We start from the raw sequence: 23,452 nt of genomic DNA, 5'->3' as shown, positions 1-23,452 counted from the left end.
CTCCCTCCGTATTCTTTTAAGAGATACACTTGGTTGGGCACGGGTCTTAAGAAGAATAAAAGAAGTGGGGTTGGGGTAGATATTTTAATAAATAAGTACATTGGGGACCATGTCCTTTTGAACAAGTGGAGGTGGGGGTAGGGTGGGTGTAGTTGTAAAATTATTTTTTAATTGGATGGTGAGTCATAAAGTGTAGTAGATATATTATTTAATTAGGTGGTGGGGTTGATAAGTTACCAAAAATGGCAAGTGTATCTCTTAAAAAAATACGGCCGGAAAAGACAAGTATATCTCTTAAAAAAATACGGAGGGAGTACAATGTAACCGGTCTTAATCCTGAAGAGCCTTAAAAAAGATATTAAAGAAAAAAGAAAAACAGTTGTTCTATGTGCACCTACCTAAACAAGTAATTCCTAGATTTTACAACAAATAGATAAAACAGAAAATAAGAACTGTAACACAAATAATCTAATTAGAAGCTATAATGGCATTGTAGATTGGTCAAGCCTTCTCTCAGCCGCAATGGCAGCAGCCACAGAAGGCGGTAAATGTGTTAGACTACTGCTTTGCTCGTTATTACTATCCGGTGATACTGCAAACAAGGACTCGACATCTTTCAGTGTCAAAATAGGCTCATCTTGATTCTTCTTATTTCCACTAATGAAACAACTGGAATTTCTACTTTTGTTCAACTTGTAAATGCTTTCTTCAACTGTATCCTTAATCTGCTCAACCAATTCAGGTAACAAGAGAAGGCAAAGGTTAATACTCTGAGCAGAGTGAAATATGTAAACTGTAAAGAATCATCAATTGTGAAACTTAGCAAAGAAAAATAAATATTCCCAATACAAAATTGTCCTGTAAACAACAAACCTCAAAACCTAAACAAAAAACAAGAAAGTACTAAAAAACACAGTAACCATGATAGTGCAGTAAAAATAATAAATTTAAAAAAGGTGGAAAACACATACTAGGAACCGATGAACGAGTGTTTTTCTAGTCTGCCCAACCCGATGCACTCTGCTGATTGCTTGAGCTTCAGCTGCTGGATTGAGTAGGGGCTCAACCAGAATGACATGCTGTGCTTCGAGGAGATTCAAGCCATTTGCTCCATGCTGAATTAAGAGGAGTAACACTTGAATAAACTTAGCATCTTGCTTCTGTTTGTCATTCATCTTGCCACAACCCTTTTGTGTCATCTTTTCTCCTTTGAATATGCTTAAAGCAGCTTGTGATGGTTTTCTGTAATTACAAAACATAATCATTTAGTTGTTTATCCATCACCATCCCCAACAACAAACTAGACAATTTCAAAATTATTATCACACCGTATCAAAAAGATAATATCTCCCAACAAACAAGCACGCCGTCAGAAAAGATCATTTAGTAGTTTGAAGAGGCCCTATTAATTAATAATTACCTTCCTCCTTTCATACGAACGTAGCTAATCTCATTAGTAGAAAACGCATGCTCCAACACGTCAAGGACGTCATTCCAACTAGAGAAAACAAGAACTTTAGCCTTTGGGTCGCTCGATTTAATCCACAAGATTCTCCTCGTAATTGCTTCAATCTTCCAAAATCAATATTTCACATGAGCCTTACAGTATTAACAGATAACAACTAGTATGAGAGCAATAAAACAGATCAATATGCAGCCAAAAGCCTACATACAAAGTTCTAGCTAAGATGGTAAGCAACAGCATAGGCAGTAGTTAGTAGCTTCCATCGACAACAAAGAACAAGAAGTATTACAACAGCCATAAACACATAGCAAAAGTTAACAAATACATGGAATTTCTAGCAATCATTGGGTCCCTAATAGTTATGGAATATGAGTACCTTTGTACCATATGATCCCCGGACAGATACAGAAGCCTCTAGATTTTCACTCCTCCCAACCGAGCACTTGTTCTGGCTATCATCAGCAAAGGCAATACTCTCAAAATCTGAAGGTTGCCGGCAAGTAGGGCAAATCACCCAATTATCACTCATCTTTCCATGGGAAACCATCTTTCGCTCAGTTATTGCAAATAAACCTGCAAAACTATTTCTTTACTAAAAGCAAACACAAATGCTCCAAAGCATGGAAGCCAAATTTGATATCCAAAGGACAAGTCTCCGTTGACATTCTGGGAAACTACATGAGGCATGAATCACAAAGCTTAATTGGGGAATTTGAGGCAATAATGAATTAGAATCTTTCATGTTGTAAAATAAATGCAAACACAAATGCTTCAAAGCATTATATCGATGTTGGCTTCTCGAGCAACATGATTATCCAACATATATTATTAGAAAGAAAGACTTACATTTGCAGCACGTTAAATGTCCACACTGAAACACCATTTTTTGATTTTGAAGAATTTCTTGACATACAGGACACATTTCCTCAACCACTCTGATATTGTTGTTATCTGATGGAGGAGAATCTATTGAAGCAGCTACCTCATTATCTGATTCTGCTTTATGTTTAGAAACTACTAGTCCCTGGAAGAAAAAGACACATTTAGTCACTCTAAATAAATAATACAACAAAAATAAAGGCAAAAAGGAGAGTTGGTTAGCGAAAAAGGCCACATTGAACAAAAATGCAATGAAGGCCATCTAGTTCCCAACAATACAAATGTAGGTTGTATAGATTAATACATTGAAATCTGATAATACAGACCCAAACTTCTCTCTTCAAAATAGAATAATACACATGTTTACTTAGGATTCTTTTAACACCTATGGAAAAATACTGACAGGGTTTTCTACAGTAATTGAACTACAATCAAGCTCCAAATATGCTTCTTCCCCTAAACCCTCCATGTTCTTTTCAATTAAGAGAATGCAAGGACATGTAATGGGGTAACGAAAGATTTTTCTATTATGATAGGAGTACAAAAGGATCTGCATTGAGACCTTTCCTCTTTGAACAAGGTCTTCCAGAACAAGATACCATGGTTTATGTTTTTCCAAGCCTGTTATTCACTTATTTGGCCTCCTCAAGCATCTTGAACAGAGTCATAGAGATATAGAAAGGAACAACCAAGTCTAATAAGCTAACCACTGCACTTCCATCAGTTAATTTAGTACAAGATGTTAATGAATAACTCATCTACAATTCTACATACAGTTAGACACTTCGTCAACCAGAGCCTGAGAAATTTTACTGCAAATGTTATCCATGTAAAATTATCACCTGAGCACATGAAATAAAATACTACCATAAATGATATCATCAAAAATAAACTAGTACCTGTAAATAACGAAGTTTTCCTCGTATACGCGATAATGTTGCCAATGACACAAATTTTTCACTCGAATTCTCGACGTTAGCAACATCAAGTTCTTCTAGGCTTAGAGCATCAATAGAGTTATCATCATCATTTTCTTTTAAGCGTAATCTTGAAGTTGCCATCTTAATTTCATCATATGCACGAAGAATCTGAGCTTGAGCAGTAGCCAACGATCTTGCATGAGCATATTCCTTCTTCATTCCCTAAAATCAAGAAGGTAAAAGATTAGATAATACAAGCATCGAAAACAACTGCACAACACATTATAAAATCAGCATCAGCTGGAGAAGCTGAGAGGAAAACACCATGACTATCACCAAGCCATGTCATAAATCAAATTGATAAGACTTCGGAAAGGGGCATACTTAGCACCAACAAAAATGCAAGGCATTTGGAAGGCTTACCTCAAGAAGAACCAGGTGTCTGCTGGCCGCTGATACACCTTCTCTCCCTAAGTTTGCCCTAAAATAACTCCTTATAACACCAAGGATTATTTCTAGCTCAGAGGGGAATTTTGAATCCTACAAAACACGCTATCATGAGAAAAGCCAACAAACAAGATTAATGAACTAAAATGAAACCAACTTAGACTCTTAGAGAAAATTAGTTCAAAACATTATATTGACTCCATCGTCCCAAACTGCTGGAAAACAGCTCAAGATTAACGTTATGAAAACACAGCTCCATCATAAGAATAAATGCAGCTCATATCTTACATAGCTAAGACATAAGAAGTAGTTAATTAAGCTGATTCAGGTGAACTCCGATGCATAGGATGTTAGCCATGCCAAGGAGACAAGAAAGACCTGGATTCTAATTACCTGAAGGGGGGGGGGGGGGGGAGAAAAAAAGAAATGATATGAACGCTACAATTTATTTGTGGTACAAAACTATGAATCAGGCCCATTCTATTGCAAAAGTTGTGAGTTTGAGTCGTGACAATTGACATGCTCTATGTCTATCATTTGTTTTGCTTATTTTGAAGTTAGAAGGTAAGGGAGCACAAAGTGCCAACCAAGTGGAGGTGCCAAGAGGCCCAAGACACTGGTTTTATGAAGGGAAAATCCACCACCCTGGGGGAGTAAGGAATGAGATTGTGAGAAGCTCACCATGGACATTTTCCCAGAATCCCTTTTACTTTTGCCTAGATTATCTGCACTTGATGATGTATAATTGTTCGACTTCTGCTCCAGATTCCAGTAAAAATGATTCCTCTCTAACCTTTTCATCTGTAGATCTACTGCCTCCTCAGCGGACGAGATAACTCCTCCATTTTTCTCTTTTCTTAGAAAGAGCCTAGCCTCATAAGCCTAAGACATGGAATATAAAAGTTCAGAAACATGCCACAAGCAGTAACATCTTCTGTCCTATAATGAATAAAATACCTACTCAAGATATACCTGGAATAACTTATCCAATTCACAATGAACACACAGACTACCATCCACATTCTCATAGCAATTTGGACAGTACCGTACACGTTCAACATCTTCATCTCTTGGTTTCTCCATTGTCTGATCAACTTCCAACAGTTTAGCTAATAACCTTTTCCGAGAAGCTTCAAGTGAGTCTAAACCACTTTGAATGGAATATTTAAGTGCACTAATACTCCGGAAACTGAAAGGAGATTAAAAAAAGAAGTTAATAGTTAAATCATAAGATGAGTACTTACAAGAATAAGAAAAAACAAATAAGCCACCCATTTTAGAATTTCTCAATGTCGTCTTTCCATTTACTTTCCAAGTTACCGTAACTTTTTTCTCTCTCCATCCCAACACTCTGTGCTACTACTTTTTCTTCTTTCTAACCACCATCAATTTGTTTACTCAATACTTCCTCCGATCTTTATGCAACACTTTTATTTTGGAAAGTTTCACTGTTATTGTAACAATTCTATTTTAGGGATGTGTTCACACTATAACTTACAAGCTTTCCCTTACCCAACCCCTTATCTATCTTTATTTCTCTCTCTTCTCTTTCCTAATAACATGGGGTCTTTTGGTCCAAAACTTCACCTTTGACTTTTTCTTAAAATGTGTGTCAGACGGTCAACCCATCCACTTGCAAATGTTGCGATAAGTAAACAACAGAGGAAGTATTTAACAAATCCTGATCTCAGTGTCAAATGATTTTTGAAAGTTTATACTGAGACGTAGTATTTCAATAAGATTACACTTCAATACATTGATTAATCAGTTGAGTTCACATTTTCAATCAAATCAGCAAAGGCGCAATCATACTTCTTAATGGGTCAATCATCTTCAATCAAATCTCCAGATTCTTATCCATCATACTGGAACATCTTCAATTAAGTCAAGTCAATGTGAACCATCTAAGAGCTGGCAACTTATTTCAAAAAACAAAGGATCGTCGTTGGAGGTTAGTTTACTCATTGTCTTGTCATTCAGAATGAAACCGAATTACAGAGAACTTCAGATCTAAATATGAGTGAAATCTTCAAAACAACAGTCATAAACAAGAATGGAAAATGAATAGCATCAAAGCTTCAACTTGAGAACAATTTCACGAAAAGATTTAAGATTTATAACCAACCAGGAGGAAGTTTTTGATGATTTTGTGATGTTCTGGTTGTCTAAAATAGCATTTTCAATCCTCCGTGACAACTCATTAGCTGCATCTTTGTTCTGTTCAATTTGTTGGAGGGCTCCCAGCCACCAGACTCTGTTCTTATTTTCACTGTTGTTTAAAGAGTCACAAACCTTCAAAAAGCAATATAATAAAAGCTTTTAGGCACTCAGAAGACACACAGGGAAAGATTCGCCAACGAAGTATATAACTTAATAAAATTAAAAGAACATCCTAGAGTATAAAGTGAATTAGTTAAGGAAAAAAATCCTAGTCAGCAATGGTATTCTAAGGGATTAAATTTTTATCATGAACTTATGTGCTATACAAGAACACTGTGGCAGTAGATGGATGTTCTACAGCCAAAGACATGAACTGCTCACTGAAAGTATCTACAAGATAGTGAAATTACAAGCATTTCAGAAAGCAGGGTAAAAAATTGATGTGAAACAACACAGAAGGGTTAGTGATCAGCAAATCATCTCTCATAGTATCAATAATCAACGACAGGAGTCCCTTCAGGCCTATAAAAAACCACACAATAAAAATATTGTTTTGAAAAAAAAGGAAAGCCACAAGAAAGAAGATGATAGTTATGTGCAGCAGTTCACTAAATATTCTTAGAAGAGAAAGGTTATATGCTATGATTCCTATGAAGCAAACTGTGCTGCTTGTTATTTGCAGGTAAATCAGAATTATTAGAATATGCAACATAGGCACATCAAGCATTTCAATGTTTCTCAAATATACCTCAAATAAGATACCAAGTAATCCCATACTCTGTTGGGTAAAGGTGTCATAGATACGCCTGAAATGGGAAATAACGGGGTAGAAATTGAAAGTAGGTGCAGCAATAGGTACAGGTGCATAATAATGGTTATTTGTTTCTTCAATCTCATACTGATGCTCTTGGTAGTGAGAGTGGCAGGTGCCACCTCCATTATCCCGCATTAGGATGGGTAGCACCGATTTACCATGACAAAGACATCATCTTTCTAATTGGTAAATGGTAATGCCAGAAAAGGATCATGATGGGTAAAAGACGCTTATTTCACTATACAAAACACACTAGCATGCGTATCACAATGCAACACAGCAAACAAATAGATAGCACCGAACACGAGTTGTGTCCCAGGATTACTTCCACATAACCTATTTTAGAAGGTTTGCAATAACGTAACATCGTCCTTGCTTAGCTAGAGTGATACCATACCATTGCCATTTTACATTTGAGTATTCATAAAATGCAATGACACGCGGTGCATATTAGCAAGTAGTCAAAATGGAGAACAAAGATGACATCTCATTCAATAGAAGATGTACCTGCATATATGACTTCTGGAACTCCTGCTGAGCTTGTGACAACCTTGTGTAAAATCCAGATAAGTACTTTTGTCTTAGATCCTCACATATAATGATCAGGCTTTCAGTACTAGAGACATGTGGTGCATGGGGATTTAAATGAAAAACTTTAACCCCTTCTGATCCATCTGTTGAAGAACTACAGTTCAGTCCAGAGGGTTCATCAGTATGCCCGACCCTCTCCAAGATATCCTCAGTAACTTTTTGTTTCTTCTTTATGCGATCAGGACCTGCAGTTTGAGAAGGCGTGTCTTCAATTATTCCTTTTAGCTGGCCCCCACAAAAGGATACTTGTTGCAAGGTATTTGAAGCAGATTTGATAACCTCAGAAAGATTGTGATGTATGTGAAGATTTAACAAAGGGTCCACGCGGAAATCTTCAGCATGGTCTTCAGCTAAAGCTAATGCTTCTTTGTAAAAAGATGCTGCATTAGATAGTTCACCTTGGAGAATCGCTATACCCGCAAGCCCATTCAATGAAGAAACTACTTTCCTTAACGCATCCTCCCCCTCTAACTTAGTTTTACTAATAAGGACCTATAAGAAGAAAAAAATTATCAGAAAATTAGTACGGAAATATAAATTTCCAGCTGTAAAATGAATGCTCCAAGTGAGAACACACAGATAATATTTCATCCATGGTCATGGGCGACCGTTGGAGAGAACGTATTCCAGATCCTCCAACTTGAGGGTGGCAGCAAGCTTGACGAAGCTTCAGAAGTGAGTTAAGCAACTTTGTGGCCTCCAAATGGGTAATAAAGGGATCAGATACAGACGACGAAGAGGCTGAAAGAAACATCAGATAATAAAATATTAATCCCAACAATGTTCTTCTTTTTCTCCTAGTCTAAAGAAGAATGAATAATTAACTATCCCACTTCATGTTAAGGTTGAAAAGATTTGCAAACCTGAGCAATTTCTATTCAGAATATCACTTTTGAACCTTTCAAGAACTTCACGAGCAAAATGCACACAAGTTTCATGTTGCCTCTGGTAGAAGTGCTCTTCAACTGCATAAAAAGAAAGCCAGGAGACCTGTTCCTCTTGTGGAGGAAGTTCAAGCTCATCTGCAACGTGTGACTTTGAGGAGCGCCACATCAATTGTCTGAATAACCGATGTGTGAATGCCATAGCTGCCACATTCTTTCGCTACAAAAGAAATGTGCAATATCAGGATCAACAAAAAATGGAAAAGACAACTCTTCAAAGTTCAGACAGCTACTCCATCCCCTTTTGCGACTTCACAACTTGGTTGTGATATAATTGAATTAGTAACTCGACTTGACGATAATCCTTTACTTTTTATTTCTATCAAGCATTAAGTAGCCAGATGCTTTTGGTATCAAAGGTAGACCATTGGGTAAGCCGTAAGTTTAAAACAACCTATTCAAATTGTACAGACAAGACTGCACAATTTTGGGATCCGGCCAAGGCAAAAGCCTCCTTAGCAGCAGTAGGATGATGATATGCTGTAAGAGAAATTCAGAAGCACAAAGAAAGATGCACAACCAAATGTGTCAGTACTCTTCTTTTTTTGCCTTTTTTTTATAGAAAAGATTCATCTTAAATTGAAGCTGAGAAAAATTTTCTATTCCAGGAAAACAATGAGTTATTTGTTCTTTAGCAAAATTTCATTTTGGTTATTCAATATGTACTTAATACTTCAAAAGATGCAACAAAATCAACCCCAAACAAATCCAGCATTTACAAAAGGAATAATCAAGGATAACTCAGAATTGAGGAAGTCAATTGCAACAGAACAATATTTTTGGAAGAACTTTTGTGGCAGATTCAAGATATAGCTACGAAAGCATGAAAGTATGAACCTAAAATGAAATACACTGCAGGCATGACTATTTGTTAGTTGTAAGATAAAGCTAAGAAAGCAAGAAACTATGAACCTTATTCTGACCAATACTCCGATATGGTGATAGGAGCTGGATGAAGGTATAGAATTTTAGTGTCTCAATCTATCACTCCTTAACACTCTCCTCCACTCGCTTGTAACATGTTAAGTAAAATATTAAGTATAACCCAATACCCCACCAACATCCCCCGGAGTATGGACACAAAAATACAGTACTAGAATTAAGCTAACTGAAACATTTAAAGTACGGAAACCCATTGCATCTAAAAAAAAGTATGGAAACCCCATACCTCATATGGTTCTCGTATAACTTCAGCCCACCACCTAGAAATATCAAATGGACTCGCTTTAAGGAATTTGAGGAGACCATATAAATCATCTAGTTTCCTTTGGATAGGTGTTCCAGTAATACACCAGCGATGTGTTGCACGTAGACGCAGTGCCATCTCTGCTGCGGCAACAACATTATTCTCCACCATTTGAGCCTCATCTAAGCAAATTCTCCACCATAACACCCTGGTCAGAAGGGTTGGAACCACAGGATACCTGTGACAAAATATGCTGGAGAATTCTGTAACTTGCTCATAACAAATCGTATTGCCCAACATACGAGCTCAGTTACAGAATATCCAATGTGTTGCCAACCACAATATGTACACTGCATCATACAAATGCAGAGGAGACAGACAGGCGTGTGCACACAGGGAAATATTTCCGGATCCTTGCCTAACTAAATATCCTAGACCTTTCAAAATTAATAAAATATACATGTTTTTTAATATTTAGATTGCAGAGGAAACGATGAAGCGGAAAAAAGTGCACATATCTATGACTGACTCAGAAGAGACTACATTAAATGGAATGGACAAACCGATAAACTCCCAAATCAATAAATCTCCTGGACTTCGGGCACAGTCTATTAGGCTCCTACCATAACAGGTTACGGAGGAGATTAGATGCATGAATCTTATACCAATCCTCCTAAGATATCATATCATAAGTAAAACATTAAGCAAAAATTTCAACTAACAAGCGCAATGACTTGGGAAAAAGGAGGGTTGTGTAGAAGAAACCTTTTTCCATATCTCATTAAGCGACGATCCCCTTCATGCCTCTCTGAATCATGTGATAGATCATCTCTCAGCACATCATATGTCGTCAGCACAATGTCAGCAGAGACTAGTTCACTAATATCAATAGTAGAGGAATTTGATAACGAAATTTCTTTCACACCTTCGTAGATATAAGTTCTCATGGACCCTGGATTTGTATGACTAAGAGATAGATAAGCAATCAATGAGAAGCTAATAACAAATGAAAGATCAGTTACATATTGAGAAAAAATCAATATCATTAGTGTCGTTATGCAAACATGCAATGACGAACAAGAATGGCATAATACAATTTTCTAGATAACTATGTGCTTGCGGACTTTGACGCATTATCAAAATTATTTACTTAGTTAATTGAGTATTCATGACGGGAACAAGGACCAACCGAGCTAAAACAAGGTTCTTCTGCTACGTAGAGGTCTTAGAGGCGTTCTGCAAAGGATTTTGAAATTGTTGTTCAGTAAAATGTGACAACATCGGTTATCCATTGTAGACCGTTATAACCCATTATTAAAAACGTTATGCATATTGCTAGAATTGAGCTGGCATATAAGATAAAATTATAATCATAAGTTAGTCACCTATTCAGAATTAATGTTTTGAACCAAGGATGTTGGAATCAGGATACCCTTGGATCACTGAGGGGAGGTTGGATTGAACCGGTAAAATCGGATCGCAGAATAGTAGAATCATAGGATCGTAAGATCCTACTAGATTGAAAAATGAGTAATAAAGATGTTAGTACATTACTAATACATATCTTTCAAGAAATAAGAATGGTAAAATACATAGTTTTGCTCACAAAATATTGTTGTAACGAAGTCAAGATGGATCCGCAAGAGTGAGATAGATTAACGAGGATGAAAATTTTGTGTCCATGGAGTCGGGTTGTCATTTTGGAGGCTTAAAGAAAAGGTTAGTTGATTTTGGGCTAATTTTAAAAAGTGAAAAAGTAGAATCGCCTGATCGATCTAAGTAAAAAGTAGGATTGGCAAATCCTATATATGCTGCGATTTCTACTTGCAATATGGACCGTTTAGCTAAATTTTACTGTAGGATCGTGCAATCCGGATTCTAACAACATTTGTTAGAACCAACTGGATCTTGTTAGATCTTATTAGATTCGACTCGATATACACTTACAAAATACCAACTTAGTAACTTCTACTAAGACTCTGTTTGTTTTGACGGAGACCACTTTCCCGAAAAATTAAATTCCCTTCTTTGTTTTGTTAAGGAGGGAAAACAACTTTCCTTTTGAAAAGAAGGAATGACACTTTTCCTCTACGCTTACATTTTTTTCTCTCTCTTGTATCCATCTCTCACTTCCACTTTTATTTTCTTTTCCTAACAAAGGAAAACTATTTTCCCATGATGTTTTCACTTGAAAATTGTATTCCATGGAAATTCATTTTCCTTTGAAAATGTTTTTCGTTGATACAAATGGAGCCTAAGATACTTACTCCCTCTGTCCCAATTTTATTGTCACACTTTTCATTTACGTCCGTCCCAATTTAATTGTCACGTTTCCTTTTATGGTATAGATCCATTAATATTTTATTAATTCACTCTTTCCATTACCCAAAATTATGGTTCCACATCCTCTCACATTCAATTAAAATATTTTTCCAATAACTCCCACATGACCTACTTTTCTATTAAACCGTGATAGATAAGCCTACAATAACTTATCGCATAAAACTAAGTGAAAAGCTTAGTGCGACGATTAAATTGGGACGGAGGGAGTATTAAAGATATTAAGAGGAGTTAGGTTGAAAATTCTCTTAGTAAGACCATTTATAATAAAATAAAAATGGCGTGTAACTAGTCGGGTCGACTTAAAAATCAGTTCTCTTACATCCATTTCCTAAATGACCTGCACATGATCCAAACCTACAAATATCCAACCGAACCCGGCCCGGTTGACATGTAAATGTACAATCATAAAGTGTATCCTTTTTAATTTATCAATTGACTCATTTCACATTGTAATGGTTGCAAGCAAGTGTAACACCAACATCAATGGCTGTACGACCAACGATTTTCTTTCAACTTCCTATACAAGGGCCATGCATTTAAGAGAATGTTGGAGATCTTACGGTACTCAACTCCAAGATCTAGAACTTCACAACTTAGAACAAATTTCTAGTCTTTCCATCCCTCCTCCTCTCATCCTTATATTCCTACCCTATCCTCTTCTTGATATTTCTCCTCTCTCACACCTATGCGGCTATGCCCCTCTCCTGTGTTGTCTCACATCCCTGCTCAGTTCTATGAATGCAAATGCAACAAAATAAATTTTTAAAAACAAAATGAATTAAAGAACAGAGACATAGTTAGTACCGAAGTATTTCAGCATGCCACTGAGGCAGTATGGGAGCAGGACATATAATAAGGGTTGCTGCAGACTCAATCGGAGAGCTAGTAGCTTGCATCAACTGCAAGCAAATTTGGCACACATACTCGTCATTCATCATGATAATGTCAGCAACATTCTTTTTCCTTCTCTTATTATTGTGTTGTCCTTCAGAAGCTTCCTTAGTTCCGTTTATTCCTTTGGAGGGTGAATAACCAACACAATCTGCATGCTGCCACGCATCACAGACATCACACTGGACCCACAATCCTTCATACTTGTAACTTTCACTAAGTGCACCACATACACATTCAACACGCTCTCTTTTCAGTCTTTTAAGCCTGGTTTTCTCCGTCTCGGTATTATCTGATTTACCTCCTGGACAACAACCTTGTTCAGGTAATGACTTGCGATGAGCTAATATACATGCAAGAAGCTCAACAGTTTTCCCCATGCCCATTTCATCTGCAATAAAACAGAAAAAACTAGCATAAAACATACAACAGATGGATATCAACACTGACTTATTACAAATGTTGTCATATCAGTATGTAGAAAATATGTCCATGCAGTGACGTATCCAGGATTTTCGTGTATGGTATGCAAAATATGACCTCGATTTAGTCTAAAATTAAATAGTTTATTATTATTATTATTTTAATACGCATTGAAGGAATACTCAAAAAACCATTGAGTTTTATTTGGAAAGAGAACAAAACTTAGTTTAAAACAAATGATTATACTAATTGTAATATTCCTTCAGTAAAAGTTAATAATATTACTACGTGTGAAAAAACTTTTATGGAATATAATAAAGAAAAATGATTTGGAAGGTAATTAATGTTGGATCAAAAATCAAAAGCCAAAATAGTCACACAAAGAATCGAACACGGGTCTGCTGTAGCCTCTGCAACTCCATTTACCAGCAGGCCAAGGTAGTTTTTAAAAATAAGAAAGCTTATAAATTGTGTTATCCTCATCCAAACAGGGTATGCAAATGTCTACCCTTAGTGCACATTGGATCCGCCCCTGTGTCCATGCATGTGTCCCCCGTTGGATGAGATAGTGAAAGTGACAATAGTTATCCAATTTGATAACTTTTTCTCAAAAGGTTTTCAATTTTGAAACAGGAAAGTTTTCCTTTAAAAACAAAAAGCTCACAAATAGTAAATTTATGAGTCCTCCAATAATAAATGAGAAGTAATTTTATAAGTCTCGCCCATAGAAAAAATCGCGGATGCGGTAGCGTAACGGTCGCGGAAACCGCTTATAACAGAAGAATAGAATAGATCGCGGCTGACGCAATGTGAAGTTTTTGAAAAAAACCACATTAGCATGTCTAAGCCTTATAATTACATTTTAAGTCTAAAATGTATTATATCAACACAATATAACCAAATCCATCATAATATGAGTGAGTATTATATATTTGTAAACAAATAAGCACTCGAAATATCATGTTTCATAAACTGCATAACTAATTACAAAAATATTTTTGGTCAACTTGTGTAAAAGAACGGTGTAACGGGGAAAAAAACGTCAAACGCGGCGAGTTATCGTTACGTAACAGACCGTAACATAACGGGGTTTCGCAGAACGGCAAATCCAAAACAAGTTACAGAACGGCCGTTTCGTAACGGAACGGCCAAGTTTTAATTCCATGGTCTCGCCATTGGACATTTGAGTCTCAAAAATAGATTTTGGGACTCACCATTGAAGGGAAAATGAATAATCTTATGTAAGGTTTTTGAGCCTCAAATGGAGGCTCGCCAATGGTGATGCTCTAACAACTATAGAGCAAAACATTTATTATAAAAATATCACCAGAAGTCCAGAACCACATAAATCTCTCATTAGAGAGTTAGTTCTCTCACAGCCTCACAGGTAACTTGGTGAGTTTGATGCCAGAAACTTCTAAATTATCGTAATCCTAGCTTCACAACTTCAGCAATGCAATTCAGCAATCGGGCCTTTGCCGAACTATTTATAATTCGTGTCCAATCTTCTTAAAAGGATAAGTTATCTAATGCTAATCTCTGACATGTGAGAGAGCGGCCAGCCACATAAGCTTAAAAAAAGAAAATATAAACACAACATAACAGGAACATCTTACCCAAATTGACATGAGTTAATCAATATTTCTTATAATGTCACTATCTAGCAATTTAATTCAAAAATGAAACATCAACATGGACCAAAAGTGAACACTTTTTTTTAATAGCATTTCACACATGATTTATTTTCCAAAAATTGCAAAAACTTTTTTTATTTTTTTTGGCAATAACTCTAAAGTATTACCCGTATTAACAATCCCTTTAGATAACACTTAACATGGTGATACCTTCATTTACCCAAAAACAAAGTTATAAAATGTAATCAAAGACTCTTACCAGCAAGAATACCGCCAACGACCGAAGGGGGGATCTCTTCACAAGCGGAAACGTTCCCACTAGCAAAAGAAAGGGGAAAAAGGTAGAAAAGGGATAAGAGCAAAGTTTAGAGTGGTGGGGAAAAGAGGACATTTCAGATCTTAGTAAGAAGAATGAAATAAATAATAAACATAAGTTAAATAGAGAAGCGTAAATATGAATAATGACCTTCGATCATTACAAGTTTACTAATCCTCCACAATATAAAAGGCTGCCTATAGAAAATTGGGGGAAAAAAGGAATCCTATTGAATCGTAAATGGAAGAAACCATGGGTTACTCGTGGACTAATTTTTCCCTATTTTGTCAACTAACATAGACTTGCCATATATGATTAAAATTATCCTACATTCTACCACTCAAAATAAAATCCAATCAGCCCATCACACGTCAACCACATGAGCAGTACTTAACTATGAAGCACAAACATATGAATTTGTTGCAGCATTTTGAATCACACCCTCACACATCATTGATGTCAATATTATCCCGGTATCAAAAAATTTACCCCACATGTATCCAAGAAAGAGTGGCTTAGCAACATTGACAATCCTACCAGACTCTCATATCCTCTATGTGAAACAATGATGGCCCGGCATAACATGAGCCCCTCAGTACTATATTTTCAAAAACCGGCACAACATGAGACATGACAGAGCAACAGGCAGCCTGCGGGCTGACACAGTCGATTAGGACAAGGTGTACATACTACATAGTGCGTCGTGCTGTCAAGGGACTGCCTGCTGTGCTGTGCCCAGACTCCAGAGTACAAAAACCCAAATTTACACATTCAATTTTGCCAGATTAGTTAAAAAGGTTGCACATGCATCCTTCTCGTTTTAAGAAACTTTCACCAGATCTCTCCCACTATACATATCATACCTCTAGGCCACATTACTGTATCTTCAAGTTGATGTTTCATGTCAGGCTCTTCGATCCATATTTGAGTATCACTAAACCGAAGACCCGTGTAACCACATTATTGTATCTTCAAGGTAAAATATTTCATCTCAGACTCTTTGATCCATATTTGAGTATCAATCTTGTACGGCATGTACCTGAGTAGGAGCGTCATACTATCATAGGTGCTGGAAATAACAGGTAAGGCTGCAACGCTACCATGGGCTAAGATTGAATTCCTGCTACTTACTTGCCGACAATACACTTATTGGACGAGGCACAACAAAAAATTGAACCAACATATCTTATATTAGCCTTTAGCAAGGCTAACTTACACTTTGTTTGGATAACAGGAAATGGAGAGAAGAGGGAAGGATACAAGCTCCTTTATTTGAATAGAAGGTTGGGGAAGGAAAGGGAGGGCGAGGGATGGATCCATTTTTCCTCCCTCTTGAATAAACACCACCAACAACAAAGCCTTAGTCCCCAAATGTTTTGGGATCGGCTAACATAAATCTGCATAGGAGATCGTCATTGTGACCAATCAAACCAGAAAGTAACGGGAAGTTAAAAGAATAAACAACGAAGAGGGAGAAAGTGGAATTAATGAAAGTAAGATAAGAGGAAAATATATATACACGGAAAAAATATTATGAGCGATAATAAAAATAAGTAAAGTTAAAATAAATAAGTAAAATAAGTACATTTCAAAATAGCATTTTTAAAAAAAAGGGTCAAAATGGAAGTTGTATAAGTCAAATGAAGTCATCAACGTATATTCTCTCCCTCCACTATGTCCTATCCAACGCCATATTTTCCTCAATCCCAAAAAGGCTCATATCGTGCTCAATCACCTTACTCCAAGTTTTCTTAGGTCTTCCCTACCCCTTGCGATTCAATCACTTTGCCACCCTTCTAGCCTCCTAACCGGGACATCACTTGCTCTTTTGCTTACATGCTCAAACCATCTTAAACGATTTTCCATCATCTTAAACTCAATCGATGCAACCCCTACTTTCTTCCAAATAATCTCATTCCTCAAACGATCCTTTCTTGTATGCTCACACATCCAACGTAACATGCGCATCTCCACCACATTCATCTTATGCACGTGACAATGTTTCACTGCCCCGCATTCCGTGTCGTACAACGCCGGTCGAATTGTCGTACGGTAGAATTTTCCCTTCAATCTTTGGGGCATGCCTAGATCACATAGGATCCCCATGACACTTTTCCACTTCAAGCTTTGATTCTATGAGCCAACTCCCCATCCAACTCCCCATCCTTTTGGATAATAGATCCTAAACAAGGAACATTTCAGAGCCTTGGACAATTTTCCCATCGAAGGTAATCGCCCCTGTCTCTCTGTCTTGGACACCACTAAACTTACATTCCATATATTCCGTCTTGTTTCTATTCAGCCTAAAACCTCGAGATTCCAAAGTTTGTCTCCATAACTCCAACTTACTTTCCACTCCTTCTTTTATTTCATCAATCAACACAATATCATCTGCAAACATCATGCACCAGGGTATACCATCTTGAATTGACCTCATCAATTCGTCCATGACTATAGCAAAAAGAAAAGGGCTAAGTGCGGAACCTTGATGCACTCTAATCGTAATGGGGAATTCTTCGGTCTTACCAACACTGGTCCGCACACTCGTGCTAACTCCCTCATACATGTCCTTAATGATATCAATATACTTCCTCGGAATTCCTTTCCTACTTAATGCCTACCAAAGAATTTCCCTCGGTACCTTATCATACACCTTCTCCAAATCAATGAAAACCATATGTAAATCCTTCTTCTTATCTCGATAATTCTCCATTAGTTGCCTTATAAGATTAATGACCTCCATAGTCGATCTCCCAGGCATAAATCCAAACTGGTTCTCTGAAATCTTCACAGTTCTCCTTAATTGCTCAATAATCCGCTCCCAAAGTTTCATAGTATGACTCATTAGTTTGATTCCTCGATAGTTGGCACAATCCTGGATAGCACCCTTATTCTTGTACAAGGGGTTGATAGTACTTTTCCTCAACTCTAATGGCATCCTATTACCTCCCCAAATCTTGTTGAAAAGAGTTGTTAACCATACAACCCCTCTCTCTCCCAAACATCTACATACTTCGATAGGTATGTCATCGGGCCCCACTGCCCTCTTGCGTTCCATCTTTTTCAATGTCATTTCGACTTCTCTCTTTTGAATTCTTCGCATAAAGTCTAGGTTAACCATATCACTATTGAATAAACACCATCCCTCTAAAATTGGAGAGATTTGGAGGGAAAATAGAGCTTACCTCCACCCCCCCCCCCCCCCCCCCCTTCTTTCCCCTTCCCTTCCTCCTTTTTCCCTTTCTCTCTTTCCCTTCTATCTTCCTATCCAAACACATAGTAAAAGTTAGTGGTGATGCATTTGAATAACTCCATTAAGTAGCCATTCGCAGCAACCACATAAGAGGATCGTCACTTGAATAATTCCATTCAGTAGCCATTCACAGCAAGAGGAAAGGACTTTTTACAAGCATTTTGGCTACTCGTTCCACAATGTTGTTACTAAAATGCTTAACTTGACAACTAGGGCAGTAAAGGCATCAAAAAGGATAACAATCAAAGATAATTAACCACTTGAAACATGGCACATGAGTCTAGTCTACGTCTCTGCGGTGATACTTTGACAAATCCAGAATGACCGTTGATCCTATAAGTATTTAGAAATCTCAAATGGCTCACATGAGCCATAAGTAGAGGAAATTGCTTGTTTCACACTGAATTAAGCTTGTTTCACACTGAATTAATACATTAGAATATAAAGTTCATTGATGTATTACTTTGCATTATTCTTTTTCTCAATGCTACACCCAAACAAAAACTTTAAACTAACAAAATTTGTGGACTCCCATATCTCAAAGTTGGTTCTAAAGAATTTGTCCTCCTGAAAATAAAATGAAACTTAAACGGCAATGGCAATTATAGGAGTACATAAATAACCCTAATATATATGAGATGGAACTCATGAGTTGAGATGAAAATAATAAAGTATGACCATCTTGCAAAGGTGAGACTCAAAAGGTTAAACAACAAATCAATTAAACTTTCCACATGTCAATTGATCCCCATCCTAAGAGTTTGGTCTTTATAACTAATGCTTAAATGACTCCCCAACCCTCATCTAGTCCTCTACAAGGCGAATTCATTTATTTGGTCTAGTAATTCCTAGTAAGATAACATTCTTCTTCACTCCACAAAATCCTATTGCATCCCCTCATAGGTAAGCCTTCAATATACGATGATCAGAACCACAATCACCCTTTCCAAATATCTTCATATAAATTAGAAACTTAAGAATTGTTAACTTCGTAATTTAGCTTCAAGTAGTAATATAATATACAAATTATATGATCCATTAAGCAATCTATATGTTGTGTATTGTCAACACTAAACATAGAAGCAAAATGAAATCGCAAGTATTAACACATAAGAGGGCTAATACCAACAACATCTTACAAATTCCACAAAGATCACCTCTTGAATACTCCCTCCGTCCCGGAATACTTGACCTGTTTTCCTTATCGGGTCGTCCCTTAATACTTGACCTGTTTCTAAAAATGGAAATATTCTAACAATATTATATTATTTCTCACTCCAACCCTATTAACCCACCTACCCCTACTACATACAAAAAATAATTAAAAATTCAACCCCTACTCTCCTCCAACCCCACCCCTTTACCCATTTCCCACTAACTACATTAAAATAATACCCCACTATCAACTACTACCTATTAAATTAAATAAGTCAATTCAAGTCCCTTAAACTCTGTGCCGGTCAAACCGGGTCGAGTAATCCGGGACGGAGGGAGTACCTATTATGATAGGCATCCAAATAGTGATTCTAAAATTTTGCACATGTGATTCATGTTTCTTCAATTTCTCCCAGCAAATCTCTTGACATTGCAATGCGTAATGGATAACCGCAACCTTACCAAATGATTTTTTCCACTTAATGAAAAATACCAATTAGCTAGATCCTATTCCTCGTGTTCTTTTATATAAAAACAAATTTTTATTGGTTTCACAAAATGGAGGGTAATTACAATCTATGTTTCTTGTCTACCCTTCCCCTCCAGAAGCCGTGCTTTACGTTTAGCAGGTACGTAAGATTATTTCTTAAACTTTTCTACCAGAGTGTACATCTTATATTACCTTTATCTTTTCCCTGATATCACACTGTTGTTCATCTAGCATTTATTCTTTAGTTTGTCATTGCATTTTCATTCTCATAGTTAACAGTATAAGATTACTAGTGTTATTGTGTTAACATCATTATCACTATTAAATGAATTATTAGTAGCAAATTTTACCACCATCATCCTTTCCTTATCACTCATGCTTATCCCAGAATGTTTCATTATGACTTTATTGCTCAAAGAAAATGTTAATTACGATTATTAGTTCGAAACAACCGCTCAAATAGTTAAAGGGTAAAGTTGTGTGCATATTGACCTTCGCAAAAACCTTGCTTATGGTAATAATGGGTACTACCAGTCCCAGACTAGAGTAAGTGCCATTGTCCAATCATTTATGTAATTACTAATTACTGGACCCAATTTCTACTCATAAATTACCTAAAATAATAGGGATTTCCTCTTCATCTTCTGAAGTAAATGAGTTGTTTTTGGTGGGAGAGGGTATAGAGAATATGTTACCAAAAAACAAGAACTCCAAAGACATACCAAAATGGGTTGTAGAACATCTTCGACGGAGAATCCAGAAAATACACAGCCACACACAAAGGAGAACAAGAAATTGTACGTTCCCATGCAGACGAATTCTGCAAAAAACCCCTCTCCCTTTGTACCATCCAATAAGCAGCCCGACGTTGATATGGTCTAAGCTCAGGGAGCAAGTCGGTCAACTCAGCATCCAACATAGGACAATCTCTACAGAAATGAATGTAATACAATAAGCATAAATGGTGAAGTAACTCATAGAAGCACACATATTTCAAAAGTTCCATATAGACACTCACTTTGATCGCTTAATGGCTTCATAAAATCTACTAACATCAAAATTAGAACGTTCGGAACTGCTGTTATCTACCTTTGAAATCGAATCTTCTTCAATTTCACTAGATACATGAACCCCATACCGAGCCTCAGAGGTTGTCAGCTCAGGCCGAAGCCAAGCCATTACACTCATCATGCTTTTCTTCCATGCGTGCCTAGTGTTATCTTGAAGTGATTTGCAAGCACTAAATGTATTCTGAAGAATCTCCACCCTAATCCTAAGAGAAGACACATCCTCGCATAACCAAACCCCAAAAACCGGCCTCAGAGTCAAAAACTTCATACTAACTAGATGAACTAACCCAGTGATCCCATCATCACTCCCATCAAACTGCCCACTTACAATCACATCACCGGCTTCAATTTCGTCAACTACCCTCTTATTAATAATCTCCAAAAATATGTTTTCAGACAAAAACACAGGCCAATGCCCTGATTTCATCCGAGCCAAATGCTCATTCACGTTACATATCCTAACCCTTAAGCAAGTTTCCTCATTCAGCTCAAACCCAATAAATTCAGGACTAAAATTTAAATTACTGAGCACAATTTCAGATAAATCTCTATGTTCCAATGAATCCCAACTACTCCTATCAACATCAACAATAAAGGGGGTATCTTGAATATTACCATGATCACCAACTTTGAGCTCATCAACTAAATTAAAATCTGGGTTTGCTGAATTATCTCCAGAATTGCTGGTACTCCCATTTTCCAAAACTCTCACAGAACGCCGGGGTTTCTTCTTAATCCTGCCCATCTGGAGAGAAAAAAAGCGCCAAAATTCAATAAAAAAAAAAAACCTAACTTCGCAGATATCTCGTGAATTAATAACTGTAGAACCCCAGGAAATAGGAATTGAGAGAAATTACCTTTAAGGGTTGTGTAAAACTAGAGTAAGGCGTAATTTGGTAAATCGCAGTTGAACCCCGCGCGCATATGCCTTCGGCAGTTCGGTCCCCAACAGGTCCGTGCCTAGCGGCCTCGGCAGTTCAGGTTTTTTTCTTTTTATTTTTTTGGCAATTACAGTTCAGGTATATACTCGCTGGTTGTTTGGTACTCCGTAGAAGGGGTAAAGCCATAACGGATCAAGGCGCTATTTTTTTTGGCTTACTTGTTTCAACACAAATTTTTCATTTCAGTTTAGTTCAAGAGCATTTAGTTCACTTCAATTCATTTTAGTTAATTTCAGTTTTATTCAATTCAACTTATTATTATTATTATTATTATTATTATTATTATTATTATTATTATTATTATTATTATATGCGAGGACCACCTTGTTGCGTTCTATTCACATGATTTCCACCTATTTTTCCTGAACTTATCTTATCTGAACTTAACTGAACTTATCTGAACTTATTAGAATTTATCAAAACTTATTTTAGTTATAAATTGTACTTGGTCAACCCTTATTTTTCCTGAACTTATCTTATCTGAACTTATCTGAACTTAACTGAACTTATCTGAACTTATTATTTCTGAAATAAGTGAAAATAAGGTGAACCGAACAGGGCCTTAGGCCATCCTCCGTATATTATTATTTATTACATCCTCCGTTTAGAAATACTCACAACGTTTGGTCTTTTTACACCATTCACATATTCTACTTTGATTATTGTTGGTGATTTATATGTCAGATAAAACATAGTCATGTGGGATTTTGTTAGATTCGTCACAATGCGTAATTTTAAAATATCAACTTTTTATAATTTTTGCTTGAAGAAATATTAAGATATATTAACGATCAAAATTGTGTATTGGCATGCGTGAAAGTGATCAATGTTGCAAGTATATCTAAACGGATGAAGTTATATGAAGTACTCCGTATGTAACTTAATATTTACTATTAATTATTACTCTGTATTAAATTTTTTAATTATTAATTACTATTTGCGTACTTCTTCCATTCTTATTTACATGACGCAATTTGAACTTAACACTATTCATACACTCTACTTTAACCGGATATTGTTACTTATGCATAAGGTAAAATATAGTCATTTGATGATGTGCGATCTTGTTGGAATCGTCTTGGTAAATATTTTTAGAATATCAACTTTTATAATTTTTTCTTTTACAAAATTAAAGATATTAATGATAAAAAATGTGCATTGGCAAACGTAACTAAACAATTGTGTCAACTAAATAAGAACAAATGACGTATAATTTATTATTTATCATTTATTATTATTATTTAGTAATTAATTAATAATTATTTAGTTATTGATTACTAATTATTAGTGACTTACTATTTATTATTTATTATTTACTGTTTATTATTTGTTATTTATTATTTATTATTTATTACTACGTACGTATGTATTATTTATTATTTATCATTTATTAATTTTTACTTATTAATTATCATTTATTACGTACTCCATCCGTTCCCTTTTGTTGGTTACGTTTCCTTTTTAGGCATTCCTTTTTGTTGGTTAGGTTTCTATTTTTGGACACCTTTTTTCCCCCAAAACACTCTTATA

General features: G+C 36.2%; 1 protein-coding gene across 4 annotated transcripts; it reads right to left on the bottom strand.

The window, feature by feature from the left end:
* Positions 1-258: 258 nt before the first annotated feature.
* Positions 259-21,998, bottom strand: LOC110805293 (uncharacterized). Of its 4 annotated transcripts, XM_022010888.2 has the most exons (20): positions 21,839-21,998; positions 20,930-21,726; positions 20,634-20,840; positions 14,957-15,015; positions 12,554-13,031; positions 10,172-10,372; positions 9,389-9,644; positions 8,140-8,380; positions 7,854-8,017; positions 7,193-7,768; positions 5,837-6,003; positions 4,684-4,900; positions 4,393-4,593; positions 3,688-3,804; positions 3,244-3,486; positions 2,312-2,489; positions 1,842-2,038; positions 1,421-1,572; positions 972-1,242; positions 259-725 (listed from the first exon to the last, which is right to left on the bottom strand). In XM_022010888.2, the coding sequence occupies exons 2-20, from the start codon at positions 21,724-21,726 to the stop codon at positions 480-482; spliced, it is 4,968 nt and encodes a 1,655-aa protein (XP_021866580.1). In that variant the 5' UTR covers positions 21,839-21,998; the 3' UTR covers positions 259-479. The 4 variants fall into 4 exon arrangements, with proteins under 4 accessions (XP_021866580.1, XP_021866581.1, XP_056690499.1 ...); XM_022010889.2 differs by lacking the exon at positions 21,839-21,998 and having other exon boundaries at positions 21,597-21,728; XM_056834521.1 differs by lacking the exon at positions 21,839-21,998 and having other exon boundaries at positions 21,001-21,189.
* Between the last annotated feature and the right edge of the window lie 1,454 nt (positions 21,999-23,452).

Source organism: Spinacia oleracea, chromosome 1 (genome assembly GCF_020520425.1).
Source record: "Spinacia oleracea cultivar Varoflay chromosome 1, BTI_SOV_V1, whole genome shotgun sequence".
Lineage (NCBI taxonomy): Eukaryota > Viridiplantae > Streptophyta > Magnoliopsida > Caryophyllales > Amaranthaceae > Spinacia > Spinacia oleracea.
This window is presented reverse-complemented; position numbering and strand designations above follow the sequence as displayed.

What these genes read in the sequence shown, in the direction of transcription:
- LOC110805293 (XM_022010888.2), bottom strand. Translation starts at nt 21,726, where the DNA reads ATGGGCAGGATTAAGAAGAAACCCCGGCGTTCTGTGAGAGTTTTGGAA. An exon ending in TCTGAATAGAAATTGCTCAG is followed by an intron (nt 8,018 to 8,139) that starts GTTTGCAAATCT and finishes TGTTTCTTTCAG; the next exon opens with CCTCTTCGTCGTCTGTATCT. An exon ending in ATTCTGGGAAAATGTCCATG is followed by an intron (nt 3,805 to 4,392) that starts GTGAGCTTCTCA and finishes CGTGTTTTGTAG; the next exon opens with GATTCAAAATTCCCCTCTGA.